Genomic DNA, 17,408 nt, shown 5'->3' with positions numbered 1-17,408 from the left:
ACCATGCCTCAAGTACACCTCAAGCACAGAACATGGAAGATCCATTACACAGCTGAAAGGGTTCTTAAAAGTGGTTTATCATATTTCCTAACATCACAGTAGCAAGTACATAATTTTCCTCTATATCTTTGTACATGTTGCTAGTGAATCATATCTAAGGTCCATGTCTAGGGTGAGTTATTATTCCAAATGTATTTATCTATTAGTATGAAAAAACTTGGGGAGTTTGGGAAGATGGAGGCTGGAGGACACTTTCCCAACCCAACCGTTCTCCTTCCCAATTTCTATTCTGGATTAATACACTGACTATGAAAAAAATGGGCCAGGGAACTAGAGGAGGATTAAAAAACTCTAGGATTCTTTTTCTCTTTCAAAAATTTCTAGACTTTTTTCTCTGTGTATTTTTTCTATTGTTGTGACTACTCTAACCCTATGAGTCTTCAGACATTTGAAGATGAATTCTTAAAATAAAGAGCAGAAGCATATTTCTAGGTAATTCAGCAAAAGACAAACAGCAATATTTGGTGGGTAAATTCACTGTGTCGAGTTTTCTACTGAAGGTTTTCTAACTGTTAATGCGTGATTATTTCCCTGAGCAATGTCTGAGAAAATTACTTCATGGATACTCTTTTCACTTTTTTACATAGGAAATTTAATATATTCATATACAATCATCTAGGCAAGAGCTTAAAAATTATGAAGAAATTTAAATTAATTTTTCTGCTTCTTTCTTATGAGCCAAGAAACAAATTATTTGAAACCCCCCTGATCCTTTTCGAGGTTCTCTCAGGAAATGCTTTCTTTGCCCTAAAAACAAAGCTATTTCGAAATACTCTAACTTTAACACTAGCATTATCTTTCTAATTGGCTGGATAATGTGTCTGAAATTGTACCTATACTATATCACATAACCAGTTACTGATATTTAAATAAAACATTTTCTCTATGCTCCAGTCATACTCATATTTAAGGTCTATTTCAGTTCTCCTTTGGAACAATCTTTGCAGGTCCCTCATTGAAGGTATTAATAATATTTTTGTCCTAATAACTTAACATTCTTTCCCTGTAACTCCTTCTAAGACCTTATATAATAGAGCATGGGTATCTATTTTATAAGACTATAATATTCTTGGCGACAGCACAACTACCTTTCAAATATTTGTATCACTCACATTTTCTACTACAGCTATAATGCATGTTCATTGAATAAATGAGTGACTAAATGCTACGTGAGTAAATTTATAGGGACACAATCCTTACTGATTCTACTAACCATCGTTTCCTTAAAGATCTAGCATTTAGGCCAGTTACTGGTACATAATAGGTATTCAATACATATCATCAAAGAAAAAGCAAACTCTAAATGCCAAAACATGTAGCTTCTTCAAAGGGGTACCTTGCTTTTGGGTGGTGGGCTGTTTGTGCTCTTGTCTGTGTGAATGCTGGTAGGAGATACAGCAGCACCAAGGTTGCCTTGGGATACGCCTGGGAGCTTTCCTCCTGGAGATACCTGCATTGCAGCTAGCTGGGCAGCATATAACTGCTACAGGAGAGAGAGAGAAAAAAAAATATAAGGACTATCAGCAATGAAATAAATGCACCTCTCAGAAAGTACCTATAATCCTATAATAAGATGTGGTATTTTTCCTATGGGTACTTTTCTTTAGTGCCTTGGAATATTTAAAGATAGACATTGTCACTTCAACTTACTTACTTCTCAGGGGGGAAACAACATACACCACACACAAGGAATTTTAGTTTCAGTATAACCAGGGATTCAAAGCAAATAACAGCTATCCATATTTACTCTTTACCAACATCAGGGTTGGTACTGTATATCATGTTATTTGGTTAATAACTGTCCCCCCTCTCTTTTAAATTTTACGTGGTGTGTTACAAAAGAATGTAGGTTCATATACTAAGTAAAGTTTTTACTATCCATACTGGTTCAAACTCTGTATGTTTCCCCTCTTTGACTTGCTGAAATGGACAACTGTCACAACCTTTTTCTGATTATTAGTTGTGCAGAAATACAAAAAAGCCACTGGAAAGGAATGGAAGGAGACTATTTGAAGAACATTATTTGGTCAGTCTACCTGCATTGATTAAAATTAACTGGATGCTTGCCACAATGCCACTTTACTTCTTGATATATAAACACAGACAAACTTGAGATAATCTTGAAGATTAAGGTTTTAAGGAATACTATCTAAAATGCATACTCTTTGACTAAGCCATCACTAAATATTTCTTATTAAATAACCAGCAAAAATTCTTTGACCTATCCATTTAATAATAAGGGAAAGTTTTACTTGATAACTATAGCCATATCATGTAGTATCTTAAAACAAGTAGGTTGCTTTCGATTCAGGAGTCACATCAAATGTTTAGATTAACACTCTTTCATCTCCACGTAGCAGTTTGTGAAAGTTAAAAAAATCTGATTGAAGAAGCAACTATCTATATATACACATATAAGTATTAATAAATAAGTATGTGTGCTAGTCACTCGGTTGTGTCTGACTCTTTGTGACCCCATGGACTGTAGCCCAGCAGGCTCCTCTGTCCATAGAATTCTCCAGGCAGGAATACTGCAGTGGGTTGCTATTTCTTCCTCCAGTGGAGCCTCTTGACCCAGATCTCCTGCACTGGTCTCCTGTCTCCTGCACTGCAGGCAGATTCTTTACTGTCTGAGCCAACAGGGAAGCTTCCAATAAATAAGTATACACACACTTACACATATGTATGTCTATATATGTATAAAATACAACACAATTTCTCATTTCTTATTTGTCTTAAGAGTTCTTGGATAGCTTTTACTATGCAACCGAACTTCTGTAATAAAAAGATTGATGCTAAAGATAAACCTCTCAAGGAAGAGTACTGTCATATAGTTCTCTGGATTATCTTGGTTTTTCTCTGAAAGAAATAGGAAAGACTGAAACTGTTCAGGATAAACCAGAGACTCTGATAAGAGGGGTCTCTCTATAAATGAAATAATGAAAACTGAGAACTAGCATTTATTTACATGAAAACATATTTATACTTTTTTCACAGTTTTCAGCAACTTTGGTCTAAACAAAAACAGGACAGTAAAATTATTGTAAAAATCATGACTTATTTTTTATGCAAACTAATGCAAAATACATTCCCAACAAAAGAAATTACAGAGAAATATATTAATACTATCAATAATGAAGGGCTTCCCTGGTGGCTCAGAGGTTAAAGTGTCTGCCTCCAATGCGGGAGACCCGGGTTTGATCCCTGGGTTGGGAAGATCCCCTGGAGAAGGAAATGGCAACCCACTCCAGTATTCTTGCCTGGAGAATCCCATGAACTGAGGAGCCTGGTGGGCTGCAGTCCATGGGGTGATAAAGAGTTGGACATGACTGAGGGACTTTACTTACTTACTTACTTATCAATAATGACTGTTCCTCCCCCACATTATTTTGCATGAATTGGAATTATGTTATTTCTTATCCCAATCAGAAAAAAGAATAAGATTTAATGTATAAGGCTTTAATAGATTGGACTTCCCTGATAGCTCAGTTGGTAAAGAATCCGTCTGTAATGAAGGAGGCCCTGCTTCAATTCCTGTGTCAGGAAGATCCGCTGGAGGAGGGATAGGCTACCCATTCCAATATTCTTGGGCTTCCCTTGTGGCTCAGCTGGTAAAGAATCAGCCTGCAATGTGGGAGACCTGGGTTCGATCCCTGGGTTAGGAAGATCCCCTGGAAAAGGCAAAGGCTACCCACTCCAGTATTCTGGCCTGGAGAATTCCATGGATTCTATATAGTCCATGGGGCAGCAGAGTCAGACATGACTGTGCAACTTTCACTTTTTAATATATTACCTCAGAAGTAAAAGGATATGATGTCAAATATGATGACTGACTCATTTGAAAAGACCCTGATGATGGGAAAGATTGAGGGCAGGAGGAGAAGGGGATGACAGAGGATGAGATGGCTGGATGGCATCACCGATTCGATGAACATGAGTTTGAGTTAACTCTGGGAGTTGGTGATGGACAGGGAGGCCTGGTGTGCTGTAGTCCATGGGGTCGCAAAGAGTTGGACACGACTGAGCGACTGAACTGAATTGATGATGACTGGGAGTTTATCGTTTTTAAAGTATCAGAAATGACTCATTTCCCACACTTCTGTTAAAAACCTATGTATTAAGTTCTGCAATTCAGAAAATAATTTCTTCTGTCATCATCCTGTACTGGTTTTGAAACTATTAAGAAAATAATGAATATCCCACGATATCATTTTGCAAATTAAAAATTTCCCAGTGTACTGAAATTTAAAATATCTGTATTTTAAAATACAGGTTGGCTAACCATAATACATATTGCAAATTTCACATTGTACTGTAAATGGTATCCTTATCTTTAAAATTACAGTGGCAATTACTTCTAGAAGCTAACAAAACATATTACTGGTTTAGTATACACAAAAATATAAGATTGTTTAGTAATTACAAAAATGACATGGGATATTTTAACCTCTGTAGCTAAGAAGAAAATTGTGAACAAATTAGTTATTCAAAATTTAAATTTGATCATTACAAAATTATTGCAGAGTATTTAAAGAATAATGACTATTTGTATTATTTAATTAAATAGATGATTATCACTCATAAATGGTGATTAAATGTTTAAACATCAATCACTACAGAAAGATTCAAAACTTCCAGGAAGTACTAGAACTATTATTAAAAATACAAGTATAAGTATGACTGAAACACTTGATTGAATTGAGTTTGGAGATGGTATACGCTTGGAATTAAAAAAAAATCTTATACGTTCTTCCTTCATTCAAATAAATGCAATATTTTCATTTTACTTATTAATTAAGGTTTATCTGAATTAAACTGTCTTTAAAATTCCTGAGTAGAAAAGAAGATAAATTTTTAAAATACACGAGCCCAATTAAACACATTTTTATCAGAATAGTATACTGGAAACACACTGTTTTACAAAATATAGAGATAAAATAATTAATGATGAAAAAATCATACACTTACTCCTCAGTAAGGTTAACATTCAGTATAGTTAACATAAAGGAGCAATGCTTAATTCTCTCCTTTCTACTTGGTTTTCACTATGCAAGGGGCAGATATACAGAACCACATTTACTCAATTGTGATTAACTTTCCACCACAAACATCTAATTTTCCTAGTTTGACAAGGTTTGGAAATAGGAAATATTCATTTCCAACATATTTTAATTTGTGTCAAATATATGTGCTCCTTGAATTTATGATATATTATAGAAACATAAAGAGGCTTCATTCTTACAGGATCTGATATACACTGGGCTTGCACAAATAAATAAACCAGAAGTTTTAATACTGCTGGGACCTAATTTGACCATTCACACGTTAAAATAACTTTTCAGTAGATTTAAAGAGACTGACAGTGGTTTTCATACCTGGTTATATATCAAGGGTAGGCAACTTAAAAAATAAATGCTGCTGAGACTAATTTTAATTCAGCTTTTCAAAAACTTACATCCATTTGTTTATCCATTAAGATGGGTGTGTTGATCGATAATAAAACAAGAAAGTCAAGAGATGATTAGCATCTTATATCATTTATTCAAGCAGACTAGAGTGTAATGATAGGTATCTGTACCATTGTGGTGTGTGTCTGTGCTCAGTTGTGTGTGACTCTTTGTGACCACATGGACTATGTGCCCATGGACTGCCTGGCTTCTGTGTCCATGGGATGTTCCAGGAAAAATACTGTAGTGGGTTGTTATTTCCTACTCTAGGGGATTGTCCCAACCTAGGGACTGAACTCATGTCTCTACACTGGCAGGCAGATTCTTCACCACCTGAGGTGAAGGAGGTATATAATCTCAGAATCACTGGCTGACCTTGTTGAGAGGGGAGGTGCATGGAATCTACAGGGACTTGAAAGCCACCTGAAGTAGCAAGCATCCCCTTAATCACAGATCTTATTTACATACTATTAATATATGTAATAGATAAAACAGTAATTTTAGTAGTAATATATAAAATAGTAATTTTATATAGATTTAAGATTATATATATGGGCTTCCCTGGTGGTTCAGTGGTCAGTGAAGGAGCCGCAAGAGACGAGGGTTCAATCCCTGGGTGGGGAATATCCCCTGGAGAAGGAAATGGCAACTCACTCCAGTATTCTTGCCTGGAGAATTCCATGAACAGAGGAGCCTGGCAGGCTACAGTCCATGGAGTTGCCGAAGAATTGGACAGACTGAAGTGACTGAGCACACATGCACATAATTATATATAAATAAAAATGTTTAAAAACAAAACTGGCTCATGTTTCTCTTTAAAGGATAGCAGACAAAACCTGGAGTTAAATATAAGGATTATTATAATAAGTGTACTTTTATGAAAAACAGTTAAGTTGTTCTTAACATCAGAAGGAAGTTGAGAGGTTCTAAGCATAAAAAGCTGAAGCTTAAAGAGAACACTCAGGTCATGAGGTTAACCAGACTGACAGAAAAACACTTTTTTACCTTGAAGAATAACTTGACCCTTATCTGGAAACAAATATGTTAAGGATTTGGTTTGATCTCTAAAACTCCCTGATCCCACAGAGCATTAGAGTTTCTATTTTTTATATGACTTAAAAATTTGCATTCTTATTCCCTTTCCCTTCCCCTATCCCTACACCTACTTCAGACAATGATTTTCTTTTTTAATGGAGACAATGATGTACAATTAGGTTGGATCTTTTCACTGGTTACTTAGGGTCTTGGTGTTCATGTGCTCATAAGTATGTTTATCTATATCTACCAATACATAAAAGGAACTCTCACTTTTGCCTCAAATTGTTCCTTAAAATTACATCTTTCTATCTTGAGCATTTTAAGCCGCTTCAAGGGCCACTTACTTTTGGAGGGAGAGTTAAAAGGAAGGCAAGTGTTAGTCGCTTAATTGTGTCTGACTGCAACCTTATAGACTGTAGCCTGCCAGGCTCCTCTGTCCATGGGACTCTCCAGTCAAGAATACTGGAGTGGGTTGCCATTTCCTTCTCCAAGGGATCTTCTGGATTCAAGGATGGAATCCAGGTCTCCTGCATTGCAGGCAGATTCTTTAGCGTCTGAGCCACCACGGCAAACCACAATTCTAATCCCAACTCTAAACTAGTGATCTTGAGTGATCACTCTGAACAACAGTTTCTTAATCTGCAAATTCAGGGATAAATAAAACTAACCTGACATGGTTACTGTGAGAAATACATCACAAAATGTGTATAGAACACTCAGAAAAACACATGGTAAAAAATGCTTGATCAATAAGTAACAAGTCATAATTATTCATGGATTAATTATACCAAATGGGCTTCCCAGTGGCTCAGTGGTATGGAATCCACCTGCCAATGCAGGAGATGCAGGTTTGATCTCTGGGTCAGTAAGATCCCCTGGACAAGGAAATGGCAGCTCTGCTTCAGTATTCTTGCCTGGAAAATTCCATGGACAGAGGAGTCTGGTGGGCTGCATTTCCTGGGGTTGCAAAGAACTGGACCCAACTGAGCGACTAAGCATGCACGCAATTATACCAAGTAAGAAACTAGGCAACATTTACATGCTAACCTCCTACTACATACTCTGGACTGTGTTAGGTACAGTGGAGGATACAGAAAATGTATAAACATAGTTTCTTCCCTAGGTCAACACTGGTAAACATAAAATATTGGGACTATAAGTATACTGCAACTGTGTGCCACTGTTAAAGGCACGGCAAATAAAAAGGAAATGACTCAGGGCATTCTGATATGTTTTCATTATAGAGGTGTAGCTAAGCTGAGCATAAAAAGAGAGGTGGGACTGTGCACCACTTAAAGCCAGGTCCAGGAGCAGGAATGAGCAGACTGTCACAAAGGGAATAGACAGCATGATGTGGATGGCAAATGGGAGCACAGAGGTGGTAGACAGGACAATGACCTAACTGAGTGCAAACCTTGGGAAGAACAAAACAGTTCTGGGTTTAGGCTAAATTCAACTTACAGAAAATCCTGAAATATAAGCAAAATAGTTTAAACTTAATATGTAGGCAAGAGAAAGCCACTGAAAGTTTGTGAGCAATCAGTTTGATGGTTTTAAATAGAATAAAGAGAAGACAAGAGTTACAGAGGTTATCAAAATTTAGTAGTGGTAATCTGAATGACAGTTTAAGTAACAGCTGTGAAAATGAAAAGGGAAAAAAAAACTGATTCCATGATTTGAGTGAAGAGTGCTAAAATACTGCACAACCACTTAGTATTATTTTTGCTAAATTAATTGTTTAATATTATTTTAGAAGTAGAATCTTTTTCTCCAACTGAAATTTCATATCAATGATACATAAAAGTAGCATACTATATCTATAAATGATTTTTATATATTTTCAATATTTAATTAAATGAGACCAATGAGGTTGTTTTAATCTATCACAAGAATTTAAACAGGAACAAGGCTGAAAGTTGAAGTTGTTTATCATACTTGGTGACTGAGAAAGCTCTCACTCAGAAATTAGAAGTAGTAACTTCTAAACTTGCACATAAACAAACACATACAGTCCTAAATCTTCAAAAAGAACATCACAGAGCTAAAAACTGCCCTATTAAGAGAATTTTGAAGCTCAAACATGTAGAGAAATGGCACAATTATTTTTTTAAGTGCAGTGACTTAAATCTGGCAATAAAAGTTAATATGTCTATAATGTGTTAACTATTTTGATTAGAAATTTTAAAATGTGTGTATTGTGGTTTATTATGATTTTAAAAATTGATATTCCTAAAGCTTAAATCTAACCTGAGAGATTCATGTTTAGATATGGTATGTCTGACAATCATGTTTGTTTTTTTAAGGGAAGGGACACAGAGTTAACATTTGTGAGGAAAATATTCAGAAAGCAATTTCAAGCCTCCATAAGTGTTATCTTTATGGCTTAATCTCAGCTTCTTAATGTAACTTAAATGTGGAGTTTAAAGAGAAACTAATGTACTGAAGAAAATCTTTCAAAACATATCAGCATGTTTCAATGTGAATAAACTTGCTTTGTACATTATTTTTCATAATGTTTCTTCACAGAAAATTATGAAAGCAACTTGAGTTTAAACATGGACTTCTTGCTTTAATACCATAGGCTCTTTTTTTTTTTTTAATGTTTTCCAAGCACACTGCATGAAAAACATGATAGACCTAGATTCCAGGGCAAAAGTGCAAATAGAAAATCCATGCCACGTATATAAAAACTGACAATTTACAAATCAAGCTAATGAAGTATTTAATAAAATATGGTTCATTCTCTCATCTGGACAAACATACCTTCAAAATAGCTGGGTACAAATGAATACCAGAATGAGATACCGCTTCACAACCCATTAGGACAGTTATCATTTAAAACAAAACAAAAAAAAAAGAAATAACAAGTACTGGTGAGGACGTGGAGGAATTGGAATCCTTGAGCCTTTATGTTGGGAATGTGAAATGGTGTAGCTGCTTTTGGAAAACACTATGGTAATTCTTCAGAACGAAACAATTACCATATGATCCAAAAACAAGTCTCTTCTGGATATATATTTCAACTGAAAGTGGGGCCTGAAACAGACATTTTTATACCCATGCTCACAGCAGCATTGGTCACAATTAGCCAACAGGTAGAAGAGACCCAAGTGCCCATCAGGGGAGGATTGGATAAGCAAAGTGTGTAATGTGCATAGAATGGAATGTCATTCAGCCTTCAAAAGTATGGGAATTCTGACAAATGCTATAACATGAACAAACTTTGAGGACACTATGCAAAGTGAAATAAGCCAATGATAAAAGGCCAAATATTGTATGATTCCTCTTATATGAGGTACCTAGAGTAGTAGATTTCATAGAGACATAAAGACTGGTGGTTCCCAGATGCCGAGGATGGACTGGGGAAGTGGGAAGGGATATAACTGCTTAATAGCTACAGAATTTCAATTTGGGAAGATGAGAAAATTCTGGAGATGGACGGTCAGTTTGGCTGCACAACAATGTGAATGTAATTCATGTCAATGAAACATATATTTAAAAATGGCTAAGATGGCAAATTCTATGTTATGCATATTTTCACCTCCATGAACTAGTATGATCTGGAGGGCAGATGTGAATTTAGATTCCTGCTCTCCTTGCTGTTTCAAGACTGAGCCCACAGCTTGCACTCCCACTGTTCTAGCTCTCAGCTCCACTCAAGAGAAGATAAATGGCTTTGTTCTAGATGGGACAGATTCCTTGGCTGTGATTGTCATTTAAAGCACTATAAGGTGGCATCCAGCTACAGTCCTACTGAATAGAAGTTTTTAAGGGAGTTGCAACAGAAAATTAGAATGGAGAGATATTCCAGGTAGTGAACATAACATGTGGAGTTGTGGGGCAGACCTGGAGGAGACAGAAGAAAAAAGATCTGTCTTCTTCCATTTAGCATGTTTTTGAGGTTCCTTTGTGTTATAGCATGTATAAGTATTCTGCTCCATTGTACTGCTGAATGGCACTCATTTGCATTGACATATCATATTTGTTTATTTGCTTATCCAGTTGATGGACATTTTGTTTGTTTACAATTTTAGGTTATCAAGAATAGTCCCTCTATGAATCTAAAGGGCTTCCCAGGTAGCCCTAGTGGTAAAGAATCTATCATTGCAGGAGAGGCAAGAGATGAGGGTTCAATTCCTGGGTTGGGAAGATCCTCTGGAGTAGGAAATGGCAACCCACTCCAGTATTCTTACTTGGGAAAGCCCATGGACAGAGAAGCCTGGCAGGCTATGGTCCATGGTGTTGCAAAGCATCGGACACAACTGAGCACAAGGATATAGAGATGGTAAGTTAATGTTTACTTTGTCAAGAAACTGCCAAACTTTCTAAAGCGGCTGATCCTCTCTGTGTTCTAAGTAGCACTGTGTTATCATCAATTTTTTGGTACTGTCTATCTTTTTTGATCACAAGTACTCTAGTAGAAGTGAAGTGGTACCTTATTGTGGTTTTAATTTGCATTTCCCTAGTGACTGATGATATTGAACACCTTTTTCATGTACTTATTAGCAATTTTTTAACAATCTTCTTTCTTTAAAATTAACTTTTAGGTTTTTTTTTTTTTTTGGCAGCCCCTCATGCCATGAGAGATCTTAGTTTCCCTACCATGGATTGAATCAGAATCCCCTGCATTGGAAGCTCAGAATCTTAGCTGCTGGACCACCTAGGAAGGCCCATTATTAGTCATTTCTATGGCTTCTTTGTAAAATGTTTATTCAGATCATTTGCTCTTTTAAAAAGTTGGGTTTTTTAAATCATTCAGTTGTAAGGGTTCTTGAAATTTGAATTTAACTTCAAAGAATAAAACCTATCAGACTGAGAATATCCAGTTTCATAGCAGTGTATAGCTATTATCGAAAGGTCCATAATGATAAACAATATGATGACAACAAAAGTAATACAATTAAACATATTTTCCTCTCATCTGATTTTTCTATTTATATACTTACACAATAATAATTTTTAAATTTTTAAATTTTCAAAAATTGTAGTAGAGAAGTGCAATAAAGATTTTAAAAGACCATGCACTCTTTGTATCCATCAAGCAATACTAGCATGCCATCGTGAGTTCTGAAAGTTGATAACTTTTATTAACCACTAAGACTTCTCAGAAAACGAAAATCATGGTATCCAGTCCCATCACTTCATGAGAAAGAGATGGGGAAACAGTGGAAACAGTGTCAGAATTTATTTTTGGGGGCTCCAAAATCACTGCAGATAGTGACTGCAGTCATGAAATTAAAAGATGCTTACTCTTTGGAAGAAAAGTTATGACCAGCCTAGATAGTATATTCAAAAGCAGAGACGTTACTTTGCCAACTAAGGTCCGTCTAGTCAAGGCTATGGTTTATCCTGTGGTCATGTATGGATGTGAGAGTTGGACTGTGAAGAAGGCTAAGCACCAAAGAATTGATGCTTTTGAACTGTGGTGTTGGAGAAGACTCTTGAGAGTCCCTTGGACTGCAAGGAGATGCAACCAGTTCATTCTGAAGGAGATCAGCCCTGGGATTTCTTTGGAAGGAATGATGCTAAAGCTCAAATTCCAGTACTTTGGCCACCTCATGCGAAGAGTTGACTCATTGGAAAAGACTCTGATGCTGGGAGGGACTGCGGGCAGGAGGAGAAGGTGACGACAGAGGATGAGATGGCTGGATGGCACCACTGACTCGATGGACATGAATCTGAGTGAACTCCGGGAGTTGGTGATGGGCAGAGAGGCCTGGCGTGCTGCGATTCATGGGGTCGCAAAGAGTCAGACATGACTGAGCAACTGAACTGAACTGAACTGAACTGAAGACTTCTCAGGTGGTGGTAGTGGTAAAAAAACTGCCTGCAATGCAAGAGACTTGGGTTCAATCCCTGGGTCTGGAAGATCCCCTGGAGATCTTCCTGGCAACCTACTCTGGTATTCTTGCCTGGAGAATCCCATGAACAGAGGAGCCTGGCCAGCTTCAGCCCATGGGGTTGCAAAGAGTCAGACTCAACTGAAGTGACTTGGCATGGACAAGGTGACTGCTGGGAGAAAATGATGACTATATAATTAGGGTTGACAGCCACCTCTAAAGACTGAGACTCTCTGTCAAGTCTGTGTGAGGGTGAAAGGCTTGGGGTAGTGAGGAGATGTTTAGAGCTGCCTACTCACAACTTTCTTGGCGGTTAACCCATGTAAGTGCAGTGGGGGCTGAGAAGTGAGGCATTACTCCTGCCACTTCACCAGATCCACCACAGGCCCTGGGGGAAAGGGACTGAAAGAAAGGCACCTGGAGGGATTTGGGGGGAATTTTCACTTCACCTCCAGACTAGTGTTCCAGTTCAGGAGTTATTCTCAAGGGGGCAATGGGAGTGATGGTCTGTGTCCATCACAGTCACTTCTAGAAGCAAGTTTAAATAAGTTTACAGAATGTGGAAGACCCAGGATTTGGACACAGTTCCTCACAAAACTAGAAGAAAAAAAAAAGAAATGTATCAAACTGAAAGAAAAAGTAAATTCAGACTTAGTACAGATTTGTAGAAATGAAGGATCAGTTCAGTTCAGTTCCGTCACTCAGTCATGTCCAACTCTTTGTGACTCCATGGACTGCAGCACGCCAGGCTTCCCTGTTCATCACCCGCTCCCAGAGCTTACTCAAACTCATGTCCATTGAGTCGGTGATGCCATCCAACCAACTCATCCTCAACTAATAGCATATCAATGGTTCATAATTTAAAAAAATAAATGATTTGAAGCTGTTGAAATATCAGAGTTTCATTAGCATGTTAAGCAAGGAAATAACCTGAGTGGATATAGTCTTCAAAAGGCTGGATGGTCAGGTGACATGCGAAGGTGAGTTCAGGATTACAGGAAGAAGACAAGCCACCAGGGGAAAATAATTGTTATCCACCTCAGGAAAGGAATGTTTTGCCTTCATAGAAAACAGGTGAGCCACTAGGAAAACATGCCTGAGGAAACATGGGGCTGGCTGGCAAGGGCTCCAAGACAGAAACTACTGCTATCATGACCCACATCTCCTGAAATACACTACTCTTGGGTGATATGTCTTTGAAAAATTAGAATAGAAAAGTAAAATATTATGTCTGGCTGTAGTGTGATTTTTCCATTAAAAAAACTATAGTGAATACATGTACAAAAGCGATATTATCTATGTAATGCTGTTATCACCAAATATTAATAATACATAGATGACCTTTGTTATTTTATCCCAAATTTGTTTTCACTCAGTGTGATACCTGGAAATCATATGGAGCTATCAAAGAGGGATATAGCATTGAGAGGGTGTGAGGATGGCATCCTGCTAAAAATTAAAGAACACATTTGAACTTCCTTAAATCTTAAGACCTTTTTCACAGGTAGGATGCTCTCATGCTGTTTCACTGCAGATACTGAAGCATATAAATAAGAAACACTTCAAATGAAACTGATTTTAAAAGGCTTTCTTCCTTTTATTACACACCAATAAGTCTTGAATAGCTTGAAAAACATTTTGACTTTTATAACTGAAGAAGTTCCTTAAAGAACCAAATATATATGCAAGAGTCAGGAAAGAAAATACCAACTGATAGTTTATCTCTTTCTCTCTCACTCCTTTCTTGTTTTTTTCCTACTCCACAAGCCATCTTCATGTACTGCACAGTAATCCATTACAATATGTTCCAACATCTGCCTCCCCATATGATGTATAACCTATTCGCTTGACCCTTTTTATGCTGCTCCAAACTTGCCATTCATTATTGTGGGAAGATGAACACTCTGCATCTATTCCTGAGGTCACCAACCAGTAAATACATCTCCATTTGGCAAGGTAAGGACGACACTGGCTGGATAGCTCTTCAAATCTTTTCTATATCAGTGACTATACTCATATGTTTAATTAGTTTACTTTATGGGAATAAAACACTGTTTAAATTCCTTTCAAAGTAACAATAAAAAATGTTTCTCAGGGGAAAAAAATCTTTTGTCTCCAAGAATTCACCATTAAATATGGAAAAGCTGAGTATTATCAGAAAGATTTTTTTAAAGCAGACACTTATCTTTGACTAAGCTCATCACTGTGAAATTACTGTTTGTTGTTATCCCCATAGATTGAAGGGGGTGTATAATAGCAATCAAAACATTAAAAAGAGTATTTTGACTCAATACAAAAAGAAAATGAGTGCTAGTTCATATCAAATTAGACTATATACATATATGTGTGTATATATATATAATCTTTTATATTAAACAGACTCACTTCCAGAATGTATACTTGCTGGATCCTTGAAAATAGTCTGCACGTTTGGGAGAGGAAATGCAAGATCTATGATTTTCTCAGCGACTATGATGTAACATCCACTCTGCTAGAAGTCTTCATGCTATTTCAGAGATCACCATAACAATTCTGTATGTTCAACAGGGAAATGAAAGCTCCTCAATTGTCCAAGTTAAATAAATAATGATGTCAGTATTCCTTAAAATTCTCTCTTCTACTGTGTATCATATAAACTTACCATATGTGTAGCAATGTTACTACATGAAACTTCACGTGATAAACGTATATCCCTCCCTGTTAGCCACAGGTAACAAGGATTTTTCAAGCTCTGAGTCAAAGACAGTTTTCAAGACCAGGAGTTAAAGTCTTCAAGAGTAAGAAACTTCTTTAGTCTCTAGTGATAGAACTCTACTATCCCTGAAGAAAGCACACAACCACTAAAGATTTTTTTTGTCCTCCGTGTCTGTGCATGCAAAGTCGCTTTAGTCATGGTCTGACTTTGCAATCCCATGGACTGTAGCCGACCAGGCTCTTCTGTCCAAGGGATTCTCCAGATAAGAATACTGGCCTGGGTTGCCATGCCCTCCTTGAGGGGATCCTACTGATGCAGGGATCAAATCCACTTCTTTTTATGTCGCAGGCAGACTCTTTACCACTAATGCTGCCTGGGAAGCTCACCACGTCTTACTGGAGTGCATGTATACGTGTAAATCACTGCTAGTACTAACAGATAACACATATCATGGGTTAAATTTTAAAAGACTCTTTATATAGATTTCCCCTTATATTTTCCCTCATACTTCATTATAAACCTTTAATATTAAGAAAATATTGCATATTGTTATTAGTGTTGGTTGAGTACCTACATTAAGATGAATTAGCTTAAATTTCAAAAGAAATCTACATACAGAATGATAATAGCAGCAGCAAAAATAATCATAATAGCTCGAGTTTATAGGAAGTTTACAGTGTGCCAGGCCCAGGCCATGTCTCTCTGAACTTTCTCAACAGCCTTAAGAAATACATTACTGTTTTGTAGGGGAGGACACTAAAGTACACAGAAAGTAAAAGTCGTTCGTCCGAAGTCACATAGGTAAGCTGAGGTTAAAATCCAAATTTTTTATAAAGGCTTAACCTCTGTGCCTTATGAAGCTCTTTTCTGGTCATTTAAACACAGTAGTTGGCTCTGAGGCTTTGGAGTAAATTGATGAACAAGCCCAGGGAAGGCAATTCTAATAGTACTTCTGACAGAGACCAGGCTCTTCTGCTGGTAACTACATTGGTACAGAGGTAGGGTGGCAAGGGAGTGAGAAGTCCCAGGGAACATTTTCCCTAGCATTTTCATCCTCTTCCTTCCACTTGGTCAGTGAATCTTAACACTGCTTCAGTTTGATTTTCTACTCAATTCACAGGGGAGAATGAATTTAAGAGACAGGGAAAGAGGAGAACATTTAAGAAACAGCTATAATATGATCAGACAGACCAAGAAAGTCTTCCCTCTAAATATGATTCCTTGGAGATCAGAAGGGTGCTATGGTGTGACTATATACATGGAGCAGAAAAAAGTACTGGCCGAAGAACCTTGTGGTAGGAGAGAAAAGGACAAGTACACAGAAGGTCAGAGAAACTCCAGTGTCAGGGGAGAGGTGTCTGGAAAGGCAGGTGGGAATTTGGAACAGTTTAGGAAGAGGAATGACGTAATTAGATTTGCATTTCCAGGAGGTTAGTCTGTGTACAATATGAAGAATTGACTGGAAGGTTTTGATTCACCCATACCCCACTTTTAACTAAAATGACATTTACCTAATTACTTTTTTACATGATTTAAAATTGATTCAAAATAAATTATAGAATAAATTTGGATATAAAATTTTCAACATTCTGAGTCTCATCCTTATTTAAATACTTGCTCTTTCCTGTATAATTTATGTTGTTATTGTTGCTTAATCACTAAGTAATGTCCAACTCTTAAGACCCCAAGAACTATAGTCTGCCAGGCTCCTCTGGCCATGGGATTTCCCAGGCAAGAATACTCTAGTGGGTTGCCATTTCCTTCTCCAGGGGATCTTCTCAACCTGGGATCAAACCCATGTCTCTTGAATTGACAGGTGGGTTCTTTACCACTGAGCCACCAGGGAAATCCTGTAGAATTTATACTAAAAATTTAATCTTATTTTTAAAGCTTTGTATTTTGCTTTGATTCTTAGTCACTAACCTTGATTTTCCTAGACCATTTAAAAATATAAAAACTATATACTTAAAATTAGCTATTAATATTTGCAGTACTCAAAACACATATTACTCTTAAATCAATTAAAATAACAACAATAAACCTTGCATTTAGAGTGCGTTTTGACTTTCATTATCTCCTCTGATCACAAATGGCCTCCTTTTCAATTGTGCAGGACATGTTTCTCACATGTCATTGAAGTAGTTCAGAGGAATAATCAACTATAACTTCTACTTTCCTGCCTTACATTGATTGATTCTTTCAATATTTATTTATAGGGCACCTATTACGCCCCAAACACTATTTCAGACCCTTAGAACATATCAATAAACAGAGATCCTAGTCTTTATGAAAAAAAAAATAATGTTTTTCCCTAAGAAGAAGTATAAG

The 17,408-nt window shown here is 36.9% G+C and overlaps 1 protein-coding gene across 25 annotated transcripts in view; it reads right to left on the bottom strand.

The window, feature by feature from the left end:
* Window positions 1-17,408, bottom strand: part of SOX5 (SRY-box transcription factor 5) — a 1,143,569-nt gene that overhangs the window by 87,455 nt on the left and 1,038,706 nt on the right. For all 25 annotated transcript variants that reach the window (XM_069581248.1, XM_069581229.1, XM_069581234.1 and 22 more), the window contains one exon: window positions 1,397-1,543. In XM_069581248.1, the coding sequence (XP_069437349.1) occupies window positions 1,397-1,543 (147 nt within the window). The remainder of the gene's footprint in view (window positions 1-1,396; window positions 1,544-17,408) is intronic.

Source organism: Ovis canadensis, chromosome 3, assembly GCF_042477335.2.
Source record: "Ovis canadensis isolate MfBH-ARS-UI-01 breed Bighorn chromosome 3, ARS-UI_OviCan_v2, whole genome shotgun sequence".
NCBI lineage: Eukaryota > Metazoa > Chordata > Mammalia > Artiodactyla > Bovidae > Ovis > Ovis canadensis.
This window is presented reverse-complemented; position numbering and strand designations above follow the sequence as displayed.